General features: G+C 34.3%; 1 protein-coding gene and 1 non-coding gene across 3 annotated transcripts in view; both read left to right on the forward strand.

Moving 5' to 3' along the window:
* Positions 1-15,090, forward strand: part of USO1 (USO1 vesicle transport factor) — a 94,940-nt gene that overhangs the window by 29,225 nt on the left and 50,625 nt on the right. For both annotated transcript variants that reach the window (XM_059066863.2, XM_059066864.2), the window contains exon 4: positions 5,786-5,862. In XM_059066863.2, the coding sequence (XP_058922846.1) occupies positions 5,786-5,862 (77 nt within the window). The remainder of the gene's footprint in view (positions 1-5,785; positions 5,863-15,090) is intronic.
* On the forward strand, positions 12,458-12,530 carry TRNAE-UUC (transfer RNA glutamic acid (anticodon UUC)). The gene has a single exon. It is a non-coding gene; the product is annotated as a tRNA-Glu (tRNA).

Here is a 15,090-nt window from a genome sequence, read left to right on the forward strand (position 1 = left end):
ATATTTTAAAACCACCACTGGCTTCCCCCTGGTGGCGCAGTGGTTAAGAATCCGCCTGCCAATGCAGGGGACATGGATTCAAGCCCTGGTCTGGGAAGATCCCACATGCTGCAGAGCAGCTGGGCCCGTGAGCCACAACTACTGAGCCTGCGCGTCTGGAGCCTGTGCTCCGCAACAAGAGAGGCCGCGATAGTGAGAGGCCCGCGCACTGTGATGAAGAGTGGCCCCCACTCGCAGCAACTAGAGAAAGCCCTTGCACAGAAACGAAGACCCAACACAGCCAAAAATAAATTAACTAATTAAAAAAACACCAAACCACCACCACCTCAAACTGTATTCTTTGCCTCTGATCTCTTTGTCCTTCCATTCATTTCAAGAATTTCATTTCATTTACATTTCTGTCTGAAATGTAAATCTTCTATCACTCACCTATTTAATGCGTTTCACAGCTCCGTGCAGTGTGAAGTCCAAGTTCCTCAAACAAAGCAAAGCATATAAGCTTTTTAAAGATCAAGATGCTGCTTGTCTAACCTCATAACCCCTTTTAAAATTATATTTCAGCAGTGCCCAGCTGCTTGTTCATACCAAGTAGAACCTTTTCTATCCTCCTCAGTGTAACCCACATTGGCTACCTTTCAAAGCCAACTAAGTCTAATGTGTTTGAATAAATCCACTGGATATGTCAGGACTGTCTGTTTTATTAACACCAGAGTGGGCAACTGCAGTAGGCAGAGTAATGGTTCCCCCAAAGATATTTATATTCTATCATCACAACCTATGAATGTTACCTTAGATGGCAAAAGGACTTTGAAGATATGATTAAGTTATGGCTTTTGAGATAGGGGAGGTTATGTTGGGTTATCCAGGTGGGCCCAGTATAATCCTGAGGCTTCTTAAAAGTAGAAGAGGAATGCAGAAGAGGAGGTCGGAATGAGATGATATGAGAAGATCTCAACCTGTCTTTGCTGGCTTTAAAGATTAAAGGAGGCCTTTAGAACTGGAAAAGGCAAGGAAATGGATTCTCCCCTTAAAGCCATCAGAAAGGAAGGCAGCCCTGCTGAGACCTTGATTTTAGTCCAGTGAGACCCATTTCAGACCTCTGACTTCCAGAACAGTAAGGTACTATATTTGTATTGTATAAGCCACTAAGTTTGTGGTAATTTATTACAGCATCAGTAGAAAACTAATAAAGTAACCCAAGTTAGTTACCTGCTTTAAACAATATTCCAAGTTATGAGAAAATGGGCCTTAGGTGAAAAAAACTTCAGTGTGATTATTATACATACATATAATTTTTCTTTTTTATTTCATGTCTTTATGTATACATTTTCTCACTGAGTCTTAGAAAGTTGGTAATGAAACGACTAACATCTTGATATGGAAAACAGAATCTACCTCTATGTAAAGTGGCCCTTATTGTCATTTTTAGTGCACAGTAGAAAATAAATGTGTAGATACTCTTGATATAAAGGTTAAGAAATATATTTTTAAAAACATTTATAGCACATTTACTGTGTGCCAGGCACCATGTTTAGAAATAGGGTGTACCATATAGCCTGGTGAATGTGTGAACTAATAATTGATCATGTTAGAGGCTGATGGGTGTTTTATTATGACCCTTAGGCAACAAACAAAGCCAAACTTCTCTGAGCCTTCTTGTGTTTCATTCCTTCTCTTGTGCTGAATTCCCTTTCCATTTGCTTCCAATACTTATCTGTTATTGTCTGTTCTTAGAATGTTCTGTGTTTTCTTCACTTCATTGATTGCAAAGGTCTATATTCTGCAGCCATCTCTTTCCACTTCTCATCTTCATTACTCTTTGATGCTTCTGCTCTTGGCCTAACTAACACTCTCAGAATCCTTCAACTGAATCCCCTTCATGCCTGGCTACATCACAGAGTTGTGTTCCCTTTCTTGGCCTGGCTTGAAACTCTCTGTCTGTCCGTGGGTCTGCTTCTCTTACAGCCATCTTGAGGAGAGACTGCTCGTTCTCCCAAGTCCCACACTCAGGGCCTGAAAGTTGTCTGATGGAAACTGTTTCCAAACCATGACACCTCAGTAGTTTTTTTTGTTTTTTTTAAGTGTACATTTCAGTTGTTTTAGTATATTCACAAAGTTGTGCAACTATCACTGCTATCTAATTCCAGAACATTTTCATCACTTCAAAAGAAATCCAGTATCCATTAGTTGTCATTGCCTATCCCCTCCTCCCCCCAGTACCTAGCAACCACCATCTCCTTTGTGTCTGTATAAATTTGACTGTTTGGGACATTTCATATAAATGGAATCATACAATGTGTGGCTTTTGTGTGTGGCTTCTTTCACTTAGCATAATATTTCATGGTCCATCTGTGTTATAACGTATTAGTATTTCATCCCTTTTTTGTTTGAATAATATTCCATTGTATGGATATACCATATTTGTTTAGCCATTCTTCTGTTGACAGACATTTGGGATATTTCCGTTTATTGGCTGTTATGAATAATGCTATTATGAACGTTTGTGTACTAGTTTTTGTGTGAACATATGTTTTATACAAAGGAATGCAATTGTTGGGTCATGTGGTTTAACTTTTTAAGAAATTGCCAAACTCTTGCATGGAGGCTGCACCATTTTATATCTTCATCTGAAGCGTATAAAGGTCCAATTTCTCCTCACCAACACTTGTTATTGTCCCTTTTTTTTTTTTTGACGGTATGCAGGCCTCTCACTGTTGTGGCCTCTCCCATTGCAGAGCACAGGCTCTGGACGCGCAGGCTCAGCGGCCATGGCTCACGGGCCCAGCCGCTCCGCGGCATGTGGGATCTTCCCGGACCGGGGCACGAACCCATGTCCCCCGCATCAGCAGGCGGACTCTCAACCACTGCGCCACCAGGGAAGCCCTATTGTCCCTTTTTTAAAATGGACATCCTAGTGGGTGAACTTGGCTTCTTATTTTGGTTTTGATTTGTATTTACCTAATGACTAATGATGTTGAGTATCTTTTCATGTACTTATTTACCATTTGTGTATCTTTTTTATTTTATTATTATTATTATTATTTTTTTGGCCCCGTGGCATGCAGTATCTTAGGTCTCTGACCAAGGATTGAACCCAGGCCCCCTGCAATGGAAGCATGTAGTCTTAACCACTGGACCACCGGGAAAGTCCCCTTGTATATCTTTTTTAGAGAAATGTCTAAGTCTTTTGCCTGCTATTAATTTGGTTACTTGTCTTTTTATTATTCAATTGTATGCATACATTCTGGATACAAGTCCCTTAACAGACATGATTTGCAAATATTTTTTTTCCCATTCTTTGAGTCGTCAAAGGACACTTTTTAAAAAAAATTTATGTATTGTATTTATTTTTTTTGGCTGCGATGGGTCTTCGTTGCTGCACGAGGGCTCTGGTTGTGGCAAGCAGGGGCTACTCTTCATTACAGTGCATGGGCTTCTCATTGCAGTGGCTTTTCTTTGTTTCGGAATATGGGCTCTAGGCACTCAGGCTTCAGTAGTTGTGCACAGGCTTAGTTGCTCTGCCGCACGTGGGATCTTCCTAGACCATGGCTCGGACCTGTGTCCCCTGCATTGGCAGGCGGATTCTTAACCACTGCGCCACCAGGGAAGCCCCAAAGGACATTTTCTTGATAGTGTCCTTTGAAAGACAAAAGTTTTTAATTTTGACAAAACGTAATTTATCTGTTTTATCTTTTCTTGCTTATGCTTTTGGTGTCAAATCTAAGAAACCATTGCCTAATCCAATGCTTTGAATGTTTGTACCTGTGTTTTCTTCTAAGAGTTTTATAGCTTTAGCTCTTACGTTTAGATCTTATGTCCCATTTTGAGTTAATTTTTGTATATGGTGTGAAGTAGGGGTCCAGCTTCATTTTTTTGCATGTGGATATCTAGTTGTCCTAGCACCATTTGTTCAAGAGACTGTTCTTTCCTCATTGAATCGTCTTTGCATCCTTGCCAAAAATCAATTGAAATAAGTGTTAGACTTTATTTTTAGACTCTCTATTCTGTTGATCTCTATGTCTATTCTTACGCCAGTGCCACAGTCTTGATTACTATAATTTTGTGGTAGGTTTTGAAATCAGAAAATGTGAGTCCTTCAACTTTGTTTTTCTTTTTGAAGATTATTTTGGCTATTCTGGATACGTTGAATTCCCATACAGATTTTATGATCAGCTGGCATCTGGGATTTTTATAGGGATTGTGTGAATCTATAAATCAAGTTGGGGTATATTACCATGTTAACAGCATTACATCTTCCTATTCATGAACACAGATTATCTTTTCATTTATTTGAGTTTTAGGTAATTTCTTTAAACAGTGTTTTGTAGTTTTCAGTCTTGTACTTTAGTACAATTTATTCCAAAGTATTTAAATCTTTTTTATGTTATTTAAATGGAATTGTTCTTTTAATTTTATTTTCTGATTGTTCATTGCTAGTATACAGAAATACAACTGATTTTTTTATATTGAGCATATGTTCTTCAATTTTGTTGAATTTGTTTACTAGTTCTAATAGGTTTTTAGTGGATTCCTTAGGATTTTCTGTGTACAAGATCATGTCATCTGGGAATAGGTGTAGTTTTACTTCTTCCTTTCCAATCTGCCTTTTATTTCTTTTTCTTGCCTAATTGCTTGAGCTAGAACCTCAAGTTCAGTGTTGGATAGAAGTGGCTGGAGGAGACATCATTATCTTGTTCCTCATCTTAGGGCTAAAGCATTTAGTCTTTCACCATTACATATGTTAGTTATTGGATTTTCATTTTCAGGAAGTTCCCTTCTGTTCCTACTTTCTCAATAGTCTCTTAAAAGATGTCCCTCAAAATTTCTCAAAAACGAGAATGATAAATAATAATAATTTTAAAGACCCACTTCATTTGAGATTTATATCCTCTGGTTGTGACCCCTTTTGTCCCTCATCTTTGCTTTCACTCCTAGTCACTTCTTCATATTCACTGAATCTTTCTGACCTGTATCTCACTCTTGCTTTTCACTCTAAATGCCATCATCCTCCATCATGCTTTCAAAATTTGTCTGTTTATCAACAACTAAAAAATCTTACACTTCCTGAAATAAAAGAGAAAAGAAAAAAAGAAAAAAATCTTACACTTCCTGATATTATAAATAGTACATGTTTATCATAAGATTTTTTTTTTTTTAGAAAATAAGATATAAATCAGGGAAACAAATTCTAGAGGTCCAACTAGAGATAAGTTATGTTTATATAAACATTATGTGTGTTATATAAGGATTATATATATATTATAAAGCATATATGTAAACATACATACAGACTTATAAAATTACCTGGCTTGTACTAATTTTGCTGGGTTTAAAGTTGGGTTTATTTTACAAATTTATTTATAATGTTTTCTTAAAATATATATAGACACATGTGAATGTATATATATATTTTTTGCTCAATTGGATCATTCTGCACATTAATTGTTAATATTCAGTTTTTTCCTACTGGCACTAAATCAAGGGTGTTTTAATTACCATGTCATTAAACATTCTTTAAAAATACATTTTATAATTGCTGCTGTAGGTATGGATTTACCACACTTAAAAAAATATTGGACATTTAGGTTGCTTCTAATTTTTCACTCTTATAAATGAAAATAAACCTTTATACATCTTAACAGTTTGCACTTTGATATTTTCTTAGGGTAGGTTTTCAGAAAGGGGATTAATATTTCCTACAGTCTTGTTAAATAAGAGTATAAAATGGTCATAACAGCTATACTCTAACTAGCAGTGTATAAGTATAATAATTTCTTTCTTCCAGTTCGGATTCTGAAATAATAGGTTATGCTTTGGACACACTATATAATATAATATCTAATGATGAAGAAGAAGAAGTAGGTAAGTTTCTTTTACTGTGTTCTCTGTACATAAAATCAACTAGATTGTGCCAATTTTGCTGGTTTAATGTTGAGTTTATTTTATAAATTTATTTATAAGGATTTTTTTCTTTTTTTCTTCTTTTTTTGTTTTCTGGTTTTTGTTTTTCATCAATAAAGGGAAGACATTAGCTTATTTCCAGAAAAATATCTTTAAGATGATTGCTTTGTATGTGATTTGGAGATGGAATTAGATTCTTCTTTTTTAAAAAATATTTTTCCCTCTCTTTGTATTGATTTTAGTTGAACAGAATGAATATTAGTATTCCCTAGATTAAATAATCATTTTTGGCTATTGATTAAAAATCAAACTATTTTATTTGTATGTTACCTGGTGAGCAGTATGAAGTTAGAAGGTTTTTCCTGATATATACTTAAACTTTTCACATAAGATTTATGTTAACTTATAAAGAGCAACAATTTTTTAAATTTAGAAGGTTTTGTTTTGTTTTGTTTTGTTTTGGTCACACTGCGTGGCTTCCAGGATCTCAGTCCCCAGACCTGGAACTGAACCCAGGCCACAGCAGTGAAAGCCTGGAATCCTGACCACTAGGCCTACCAGGGAACTCCCAGCATGTGAAATACTTGACTGGAAGTCTATACATTTTGTTCCATTTATTGTAAAAACATGCACTGAGTAACATTTTACAATGCTGTTGAGTGCTTTTCCTCATATCACATTGGCTGTTGTAGTAGGACACAGTGCGTCTTTCATTTTTCTAGACAATCAGAAGGGCGATATTCATGCATTTTATAAGTCTGATTTAGACGGAAGTTATAGGGTCTTCCAAAATCTGAGTAGACAAGGCATAAGGAAATGTAGATAATATTGAGTTTGCACATATTTTATTGAAATAAAAGTAGAACTGAAATATATGTAGATATTAACTTCACAAAATACCAGTAGTAGGAACTTTTGAAACTGGGTTGTGCTGAATAGTCACAATTTCTTAGACTTGAATATCCTTTTTCTTAAATTTTTATTTCTTTGTGATATCTAGCTGACAATTTAACTTTATTAATTTCTTTAGTAAAAAATCTTTAGTAAACATAATTTGGTTCCCATGGAAAAAAGAGGCTATCAGTCACGTGACTACTTAAATACAGTACATGCAAGAACACACTTTGAAGATAAAGATACTTAATTCTCCTAGTCATTTCTCAGATGAGCAAATTAGATACAATACACTTGTTAGAAAACATTAAAGAAAAAGACTCTTTTTAGTTGTTTCAGATGGAAAATTTACCTCTTTTCTAGTTTGTAGTGATAATTTTTGTGTTTTAAAAAACTATATAGCATCAATTAGGTAGTTTTCCTTTATTATAAATTTGCAATCTAATAATGTTTAAAGTCTGACTTTTTGCTTCTCTTAATGTATTTGGGCTCCTTATTTTTAATTCAACATCTAAAAATGATTCTTTGGATGAAACAGGATAAACGATTCTTTGGAGAAACAGTAGTAGAATCATTTCTTCTAGGAAAGATTAAAATATGAAGTTAGGGTAATAGCCTGAAAGAGTCAATTTTTAAAAATCTAGATATTGAGAAATATGGCCTTCAGTTCTGTTATTGGTACTCTCTCTTTACTGCTTCATCAAAAAATAATTCTTAGCTGCCATAATGAACTTCATTTTAGAGTTCTTTACCTTGAGGATATTTTAATAACCCTTCAATTTATTGATAAATATGTCTCATAATCCTACATTTATAGCATATGCTGTATCTCTATTAGGATATCTCAGATTTGAGTAAAATGAGTATGAGTCTCTTCTTTCAAGAGATTATATTGTTTATTTGATGTTTTTAAGTTCTTATTTATTTTATTGTGAATACTATTATATAAGAAACTTTTTTTATCCCCCACTATTTATTTATTTATTTCTGTCTACCTTTACAGATGATGTTGAAGGTAAAAGATTGCATTTAATATGCATGATGCTTTTAGGCATAATTTCTGATAATATAAAAGGACACTGTCAAGTGAGTTTCTTCTGGCTGGTACAAAAAATCTTGAGATTTGTTTCACTATATAAGAATTTCTTCATTAAAGAGGAATATTTGATAATCTTATATTACTATTTATTGTTTCTATGGCTACTAAATCTATTGTCCAGAACACAGAAAATATTCTAGTGCATATTTTAACAAAATTAAGCTTTTTCTCTGGTAGGACAATCTATTCAAATTACTTTTTATATACTTCCTGGGGAAAAAATTTTGAGGCAGTTTATTTAAAAATAAAAATAATATTTGAAAATGTATACATATATGTATACATATAAATTTTACCTATATTCAATAAGAACTGGAAGGTATTCCAGTTCAGAGAATACTTGTATGTTGATATTGTCCCTTTAAAATAATGCATGCACAATAATGTCTGGTTACTGACATTTTTTATATTAATTTATAAAACTCACCAATACTGTTTTTCTTTTTGCTGGTGGTCCTTTTCAAGTTCCATTTACTTTTAACATTGATGCTTCTTTTCCTCATAATTTAAGTAATCACATTTTATTTTGTTTTACCATTTTTCGTGAGATCCTTAACTTTTTTAAATGAGGAAGAAAAAATCGTTTTCTAAAGTAGGTTTAAAATGGTACATAACAAAATTGCCTGTACCTAACAAGAAACTAACAAAGAAACTAACTTATTAAGCTGTATAGCATTACCTTTTGTGAAATTTGAACCCCTTGTTTGAAAGCAGATAATATTAAGTATTATGCCTTGACTCTTGTGAAAGTGCTATTTCCTTGTTGAGTAGTACAGATCACTAGTTGTTGTTTCTATTATTATTTCATCATATTTGTATAGAGCTTTAAATTTTACAGTGCTTTTATGTCCATTATCTTATTTGATCCTCATAGCAACCTGTGAGGTAGGTGACATTTTTGTCTTTTCTAAAAAGATGAGAAAATGAAAACCCAGTGATCATGTAACTTACATAGTATTGTCTAGTAAGTAGGGTAACAGGATTTTTTTTGATACTTTTTTTGTATTCCATAGATTTCTGATTTAATAAATTATGGCCATTTTTCTGACTAGATTCTTTATTAAATCTTGTAATTTATATAACTAGTTTATATGATGCAGACAAATCTTAAAAAAATATAGGTGTACTTGTTTAACTAATTGACTACAGTGTAAAAGAAGGTTACTTGATATTCTCTCACTCTGAGATAGGACTACTTTTATTAGAATATCTCTTTCCATAAAGCCGTTTTGTCCTCCATAATATGGGTTATGAACTTGATATGGAGTGGAGTTCCAAAGAGAAGGTCCAGAATGTTTTTAATATTGTTTATACCACTGGAAAAAATATAGCTGTAAATACATATGAAGAATAAATGTATATACCAATATTTAGTTAAAAGCCAGTTACATAAATAGGCCTGAAATGTTTCCAGAGGTATATAAGGACTTTTTAAAAAGCAATCTTTAATTTCATGTACCTGTCATAGGTTTATTTTTGCTATAACATCAAAGGGCCATTTTGTTCTTCATTTATCATACAGTAAAGGGACATTTACAGGTTATGATAAGTATACCAAGTAGTATATCAGCTATAGGATGTAAAAAATAGACTTAGCTCTAGAATTTTTTAAATATATTGGATGAGAAAGGATGGTTAATTGTCTCACACCTTTGCTTACATGTGAAATAGATATATTTCATGAAGTTTTGGTTTACAACCTTTAGATATAATTAGTGTAGTAGTTTTAGCTTAATTTACTTCTACATCAAAATAGCTTTGTATGTTACTTTAATTGCTTAGCAAATTTTTGTAGGACTCTTACATTAAAATTCAGAAGTGCTGTCTTAAGACTATAACTTAAAGGAAGTAGAGTATATGTCACTAACACTTTTTTAGTTGACAATCTACAGAAGGAGCTGTAGATTCCTGGAACTGGATCATATTTTACTAGTTCAATTCAAAACAGATCTTAATTATATACTGCTAAGCTATAGTATTTTATACAGTATAGCTACAGAATAAATTGAATGTACAGTATTAAGTCTACTTCCTGCTAAGTTATTAGCGTGTGCTCAATGCATACATTGAATTAAGCTTTTTCTTGGGTTAAACCTATGTTCCTTAAAGTATAGCACAAAAGACCTAGAGTTCTCTGTATTAAAAGGTGTCTATAGTTAAATAAATGTAACATAGTATGTCCCACTCTGAAACTTCACAAAATTTACATTAGTATAGTAAATACTGAGAATCCTGCAGTAAAGAAACTTGTTCAATTTTGTTTAATCCAAATACATTTGTACACCTGCACTTGCTTTCATGAGATACCTGTTAATGTGCCACACAATCCTGCATTTCGAGAAATACTAACCAAGGCTTAAACCCACAGCTTAATTGTTTGTATTTATCCACATAAAAATATTTCAGCATTTTTAAAACATTTCATAGGAAGAATCCATCAAGTCTGTATGGTTTTCCTCCCTTCCTTTATTTATTTTTGGCTGCGTTGGGTCTTTGTTGCTGTGTGCGGTCTTTCTCTACTTGCGGCGAGCAGGGGCTACTCTTGGTTGCGGTGTGTGGGCTTCTCATTGCGGTGGCTTCTCTCGTTGCGGAGCACGGGCTGTAGAGAGCAGGCTCAGTAGTTCTGGTGCACGGGCTTAGTTGCTCCGCAGCATGTGGGATCTTCCTGGTCCAGGGCTCGAACCCATGTCCCCTGCAATTGGCAGGCGGATTCTTAACCACTGCACCACCAGGGAAGCCCTTCCTCTCTTCCTTTTAAGATTAACTTAACAAGCTTTTTAATATTCTCCCAAATGTCAGTGAATTTTATTTTGAGCTCTTCTCTAGAAGTCACAATCTTTGGGCCCAAGGGCATTATCTGTCTTACAAGCAAGATTGGCCACTTAGTATTTTAAGTAATAAATAAGTTCCTAATATTAAAAATTGGGAGGTTTTGCATCAGTGTTTAGATTTTAAACTTCTCTTTTTAAAAAATCTGAAGACCGACAACACCTGGGCCTGCATTCTCCCACAGCAGAGTCAGCTGGAGCTGAGTAACTGCTGCTTTCCTTAGATCGGGCATGTACTCTCCATCCTTTCTGTAGTCTTATACCTGGCCTGCTTCATTCACATACATTACTGTCTTGCCCCTGTAGTTGAGTTTATATTCTCTACTGTATTCACACCACTCAAATAAAAACCATTGTAAAATAAATTATATTTCAAAAGCATTTTATTAATTATATACCCAAGTGTTGTTTCATGCAATAAATATGAAAATATGCAAATGCAAAATAGCCCTACAAAGCATCGCAATTAGGTCATTGCATTGCTGTGATAGTACTTTCTAGAGGGAAACAGTTCTAAGGTGGAGATAGTTAAGTTGCTTGCCTTTTCAACATAGATTTCTCATGTATTTGGAGAGCTATTTTCTTCACATGTGTGGGCCACTTTTTGTAGTTTTCTTTATCTGCTTTTTTATCTATAGAATTTCATTAGAATTTGGCTAGGTATTTGTTCTTGGTATCATCTGCCACAGAGCTATGGTTTGTTAGGGTTCCAGGGTAGGTAAAAACAACATAGGCTCATTAGCCCAGCGAATCATGAAATTTTATTGGATACAGGGCATTTACCATACTGTGGGAATCAGGGCTGTTATTCATAGCTGATTCCAAAGAGGGAGATTTTCAGAAGATTTTATTAGCTCCCAAATTTCCATATCTTTTCCAATTTTTTTGTCATCTCCCTTTCCATCATCATGTCACCTTGCAAATAAAATGGGAAGGGTGTGCACTCCTGCTACTTACCCAGTCTGAGTTTTTTCCAACTCCATGGTAAATTCAACTTTGAGCATTGAAAACCACAATGTACCATGCAAAATTTTACGTTCAGAGGTGTTTGAATAATTAGGGCACAGGATTTTATCTGCTCCCAATGGAACAGCAGGAAATCTTTTAAGCAGATCAGTGATAGATATCGTCCCTTGAGTCCATGCTAGTTATGTTTGATTATTAAACTTCCTTCTGATTAATATTAGACCTTTGTAGCATCAAGCCTGTGCCACCTTAACTTAATACCCTTGACATAATAATTGTGCAGTAACATGTAGATAGCTTTCAAGTGTGCTTTTTTTCATCCCTTCATGCCCCCCTCTATCTGTTTTTCCTGAAATAGTGGAAATATTTCAGTGGAAATAATGACTGCTTCCCTAAACAATTCTTCTGAAGCCACCATTAATCTAAAAAATTAAATTTGAAGGACAAAATTAATAGTTTACTACTGTTAAAAATGCAGGAAAATTAATTTTGTTTGGCATCCAAACAACCATAAACTCAAGTAACTACTTATTTTGGGAGATTGCGTGCAACTTTTATGAGAAAGAGATATAAGGCAAAATATCAATAACAGGATTTGCTTACAGACAAGCATGTTTTTGGGAATATCATAGGATATGTGTTTTTTTAAACATCTTTTGCATCTTAGTGATAATATTCATTAATAGTAAACTTACAAGAATCTCAGAATATTTTTGAATCATCAAAAGAAGATTGTTATGTTCTGTATAATTTTAAAACTTGAGGGAATTCCCTGGTGGTCCAGTGGTTAGGACTCTGCACTTTCACTGCCGAGGGCCCAGGTTTGATCCCTGGTCGGGGAACTAAGATCCCACAAGCCGTGTGGCACAGCCAAAAGAAACAAAACTTGATAATACATGTAGATATATAGCATATAATAAATCTTAGTACTGTGGTTCTTAAGGGCAGTTTGGCCCCTCCTGCCACCTAGAGGACATTTGTTAACGTCTGGAAGTAGTTCTGGTTGTCACAACTTGATACGTAAGGGAGTGCAGCTGGTATCTTGTGGATAAAGGCCAGGGATGCTGCTAAACATCCTAAAATGCATAGGGAGTCTCTCACAACAATGTCATTGTCAGTAGTGCTGAGGTTGAGAAATCCTGCTTTAGAGATGATGTTGCTGTTGTTAGTTGAGCACTTATTATTCACCAAGTACTGTGCTACGTGTTTTATCAATACTTATTTTGAATCCTCAAAGAAAACCCTGTGTAAAAGAAAATTGTTCCCGTTTTACAAGTAAGGAAACTGAAGCTTGATATATCTGGGCTATTTGCCCAAAGTAGTGTGACTAAGTGGATGAATATGGGCTTAATTGGTCTAACTCAAAAACCTTTGTGAGCGTCTTCCTTCTTACTGTATTGCCTCTCAACAACGTATTTGACTACTCCATACCCTAGCCATTCTGTTCATAAACAAATTACTTTTGCCTGTGTCAGCAATTTCTCTTTTCGCTTTTAGCAATTTCTCATTTCTCTTTCATGTTAAGTTCAGAGATAGTACTTGACAGTTAATTGCTCCTTTCTCTTTGAAACACTTTTTCACTCATTTCTCAGTCACCACTGTCCCCTGATTTTCTTTCTGTCTCACGGCGCTACTCTTTCTTTGTCTCCTTTGCTGTTTTCTTTCGTCTCCCCAGCCTCTTGACATTGGAACATCCCAGGGCATGGATTTCTTTCCTTCTCTATTCTTTCCTTTGGTGATCTCATCTAGGCTTTTGACTTCAAATATAGTCTGTATACTTGCCTCTCAAATACATGTGTCCAACCCAGACCTCTCCACTGATGTCCATAATTGTATATTCAAATACTTACTTGATATCTCCAATTAGATTTCTTTCCCCCACACACAGCTTTATTGAATTATAATTGAAATATAATAAATGTACAAATGTACGATTTCATGAGTTTTGACATGTATAAACCCATGAAACCATAACCACCAACAACAAAATAATGAACATATCCAAGTTTCCTTGTGCTTGTTTGTAATCCATTCCTCCTCCTCCTAGCCCTGTTCAATCATAGATCTGTGATTACTGTAGATTACTTTGCATTTTTCTGGAATTTTATGTAAATGAGATCATACAGTATATACCCTCTTTTTGGTTTTTTTGGTCTGGTTTCTTTCACCCAGCATAATTATTCTGAGTTTCATTCGTGGTGTATATCAATAGGTTAGTCCTTTTTATTGCTGAGTAGTATTGATATTTTGTTGTGTGAGTATATAACAATTTATTAATCCATTCCCCTGTTGGTGGGCATTTGGCTTGTTTCCAAGTTTTTAGCTGTTACATTTGAAACTTCATACTATGTACGAGTCTTTCTGTGGACATGTATTTTCATTTCTCTTGAGTAAATACCTAGGAATAGAATGGCTAAGTAATAGTAGGTGTATATTTAACTTTATAAGAAACTGCCAAACTGTTTTTCAAAGTAGTTGTACCATTTTACATTCCCACTGGTGGTGTATGAGAATTCTAGTTCCTCCACATCCTCTCCAATACTTGATATGGTCTGTCTTTTTAAATTTTAGCTGTTCTAGTAGGTGTGAAATAGTATCTCATGGTAGTTTTAATTTGTATTTTCATAATGAATGATTATATTGAACAATTTTTGATGTGATTATTTGCTATCCATATACCTTTTTATTCTTTGAAGTGTTTATTCATATCTTTTGTTCATTTTTTACTGGATTGTCTTCTTATACTTGAGTTGTAAGAGTTCTGTATATATTCTAGATATAAGTCCTTGTGATGTGTATTTCACAAATACTTTCTCCCAGTCTGTGACTTGCCTTTTTATTTTCCTTACATTGTCTTTTGAAGAGCAAAATTTTAAATTTTGATTAACTCCAGTTTATCAATTTTTTTCTTATATAATTTGGACCTTTTGTTTCCTATTTATGAAACCGTTGCCAAACCTAAAATCACTAAGATTTTCTCCTGTGTTTTCTTTTAAAAGTTTTATAGTTTTAACTCTCATGATTAGGTCTGTGAGCCAATGGGTCTATTTCTGGACTTCCTATTCTCTTGGTCTCTATGTCTATCATTTTGCCTACATGACATGTGTTAGTTACCCTACCTTTATATCTTGAAATTATGTAGTGTAAGTCCTCCAACTTCGTTCTTTATCAAAATTATTTTGGCTCTTTTTGGTCCTTTACACTCCCATATCAATTTTAGAATCAATTTGTCAATTTCTGTAGAAAAACTTACTGAGATTTTGATTGGGATTCTGTTAAATCTACAGATTGATTTGGGGCAAACTGACATTTTAACAATACTGTGCCTTCTAATACAAGAACACAGTATATATATTATTTAAGTCTTCTTTAATTCTCTTAGCACCATTTTGGAGTTTTCAA

This window comes from Kogia breviceps, chromosome 6 (genome assembly GCF_026419965.1).
Source record: "Kogia breviceps isolate mKogBre1 chromosome 6, mKogBre1 haplotype 1, whole genome shotgun sequence".
NCBI classification, from domain to species: Eukaryota; Metazoa; Chordata; class Mammalia; order Artiodactyla; family Physeteridae; genus Kogia; species Kogia breviceps.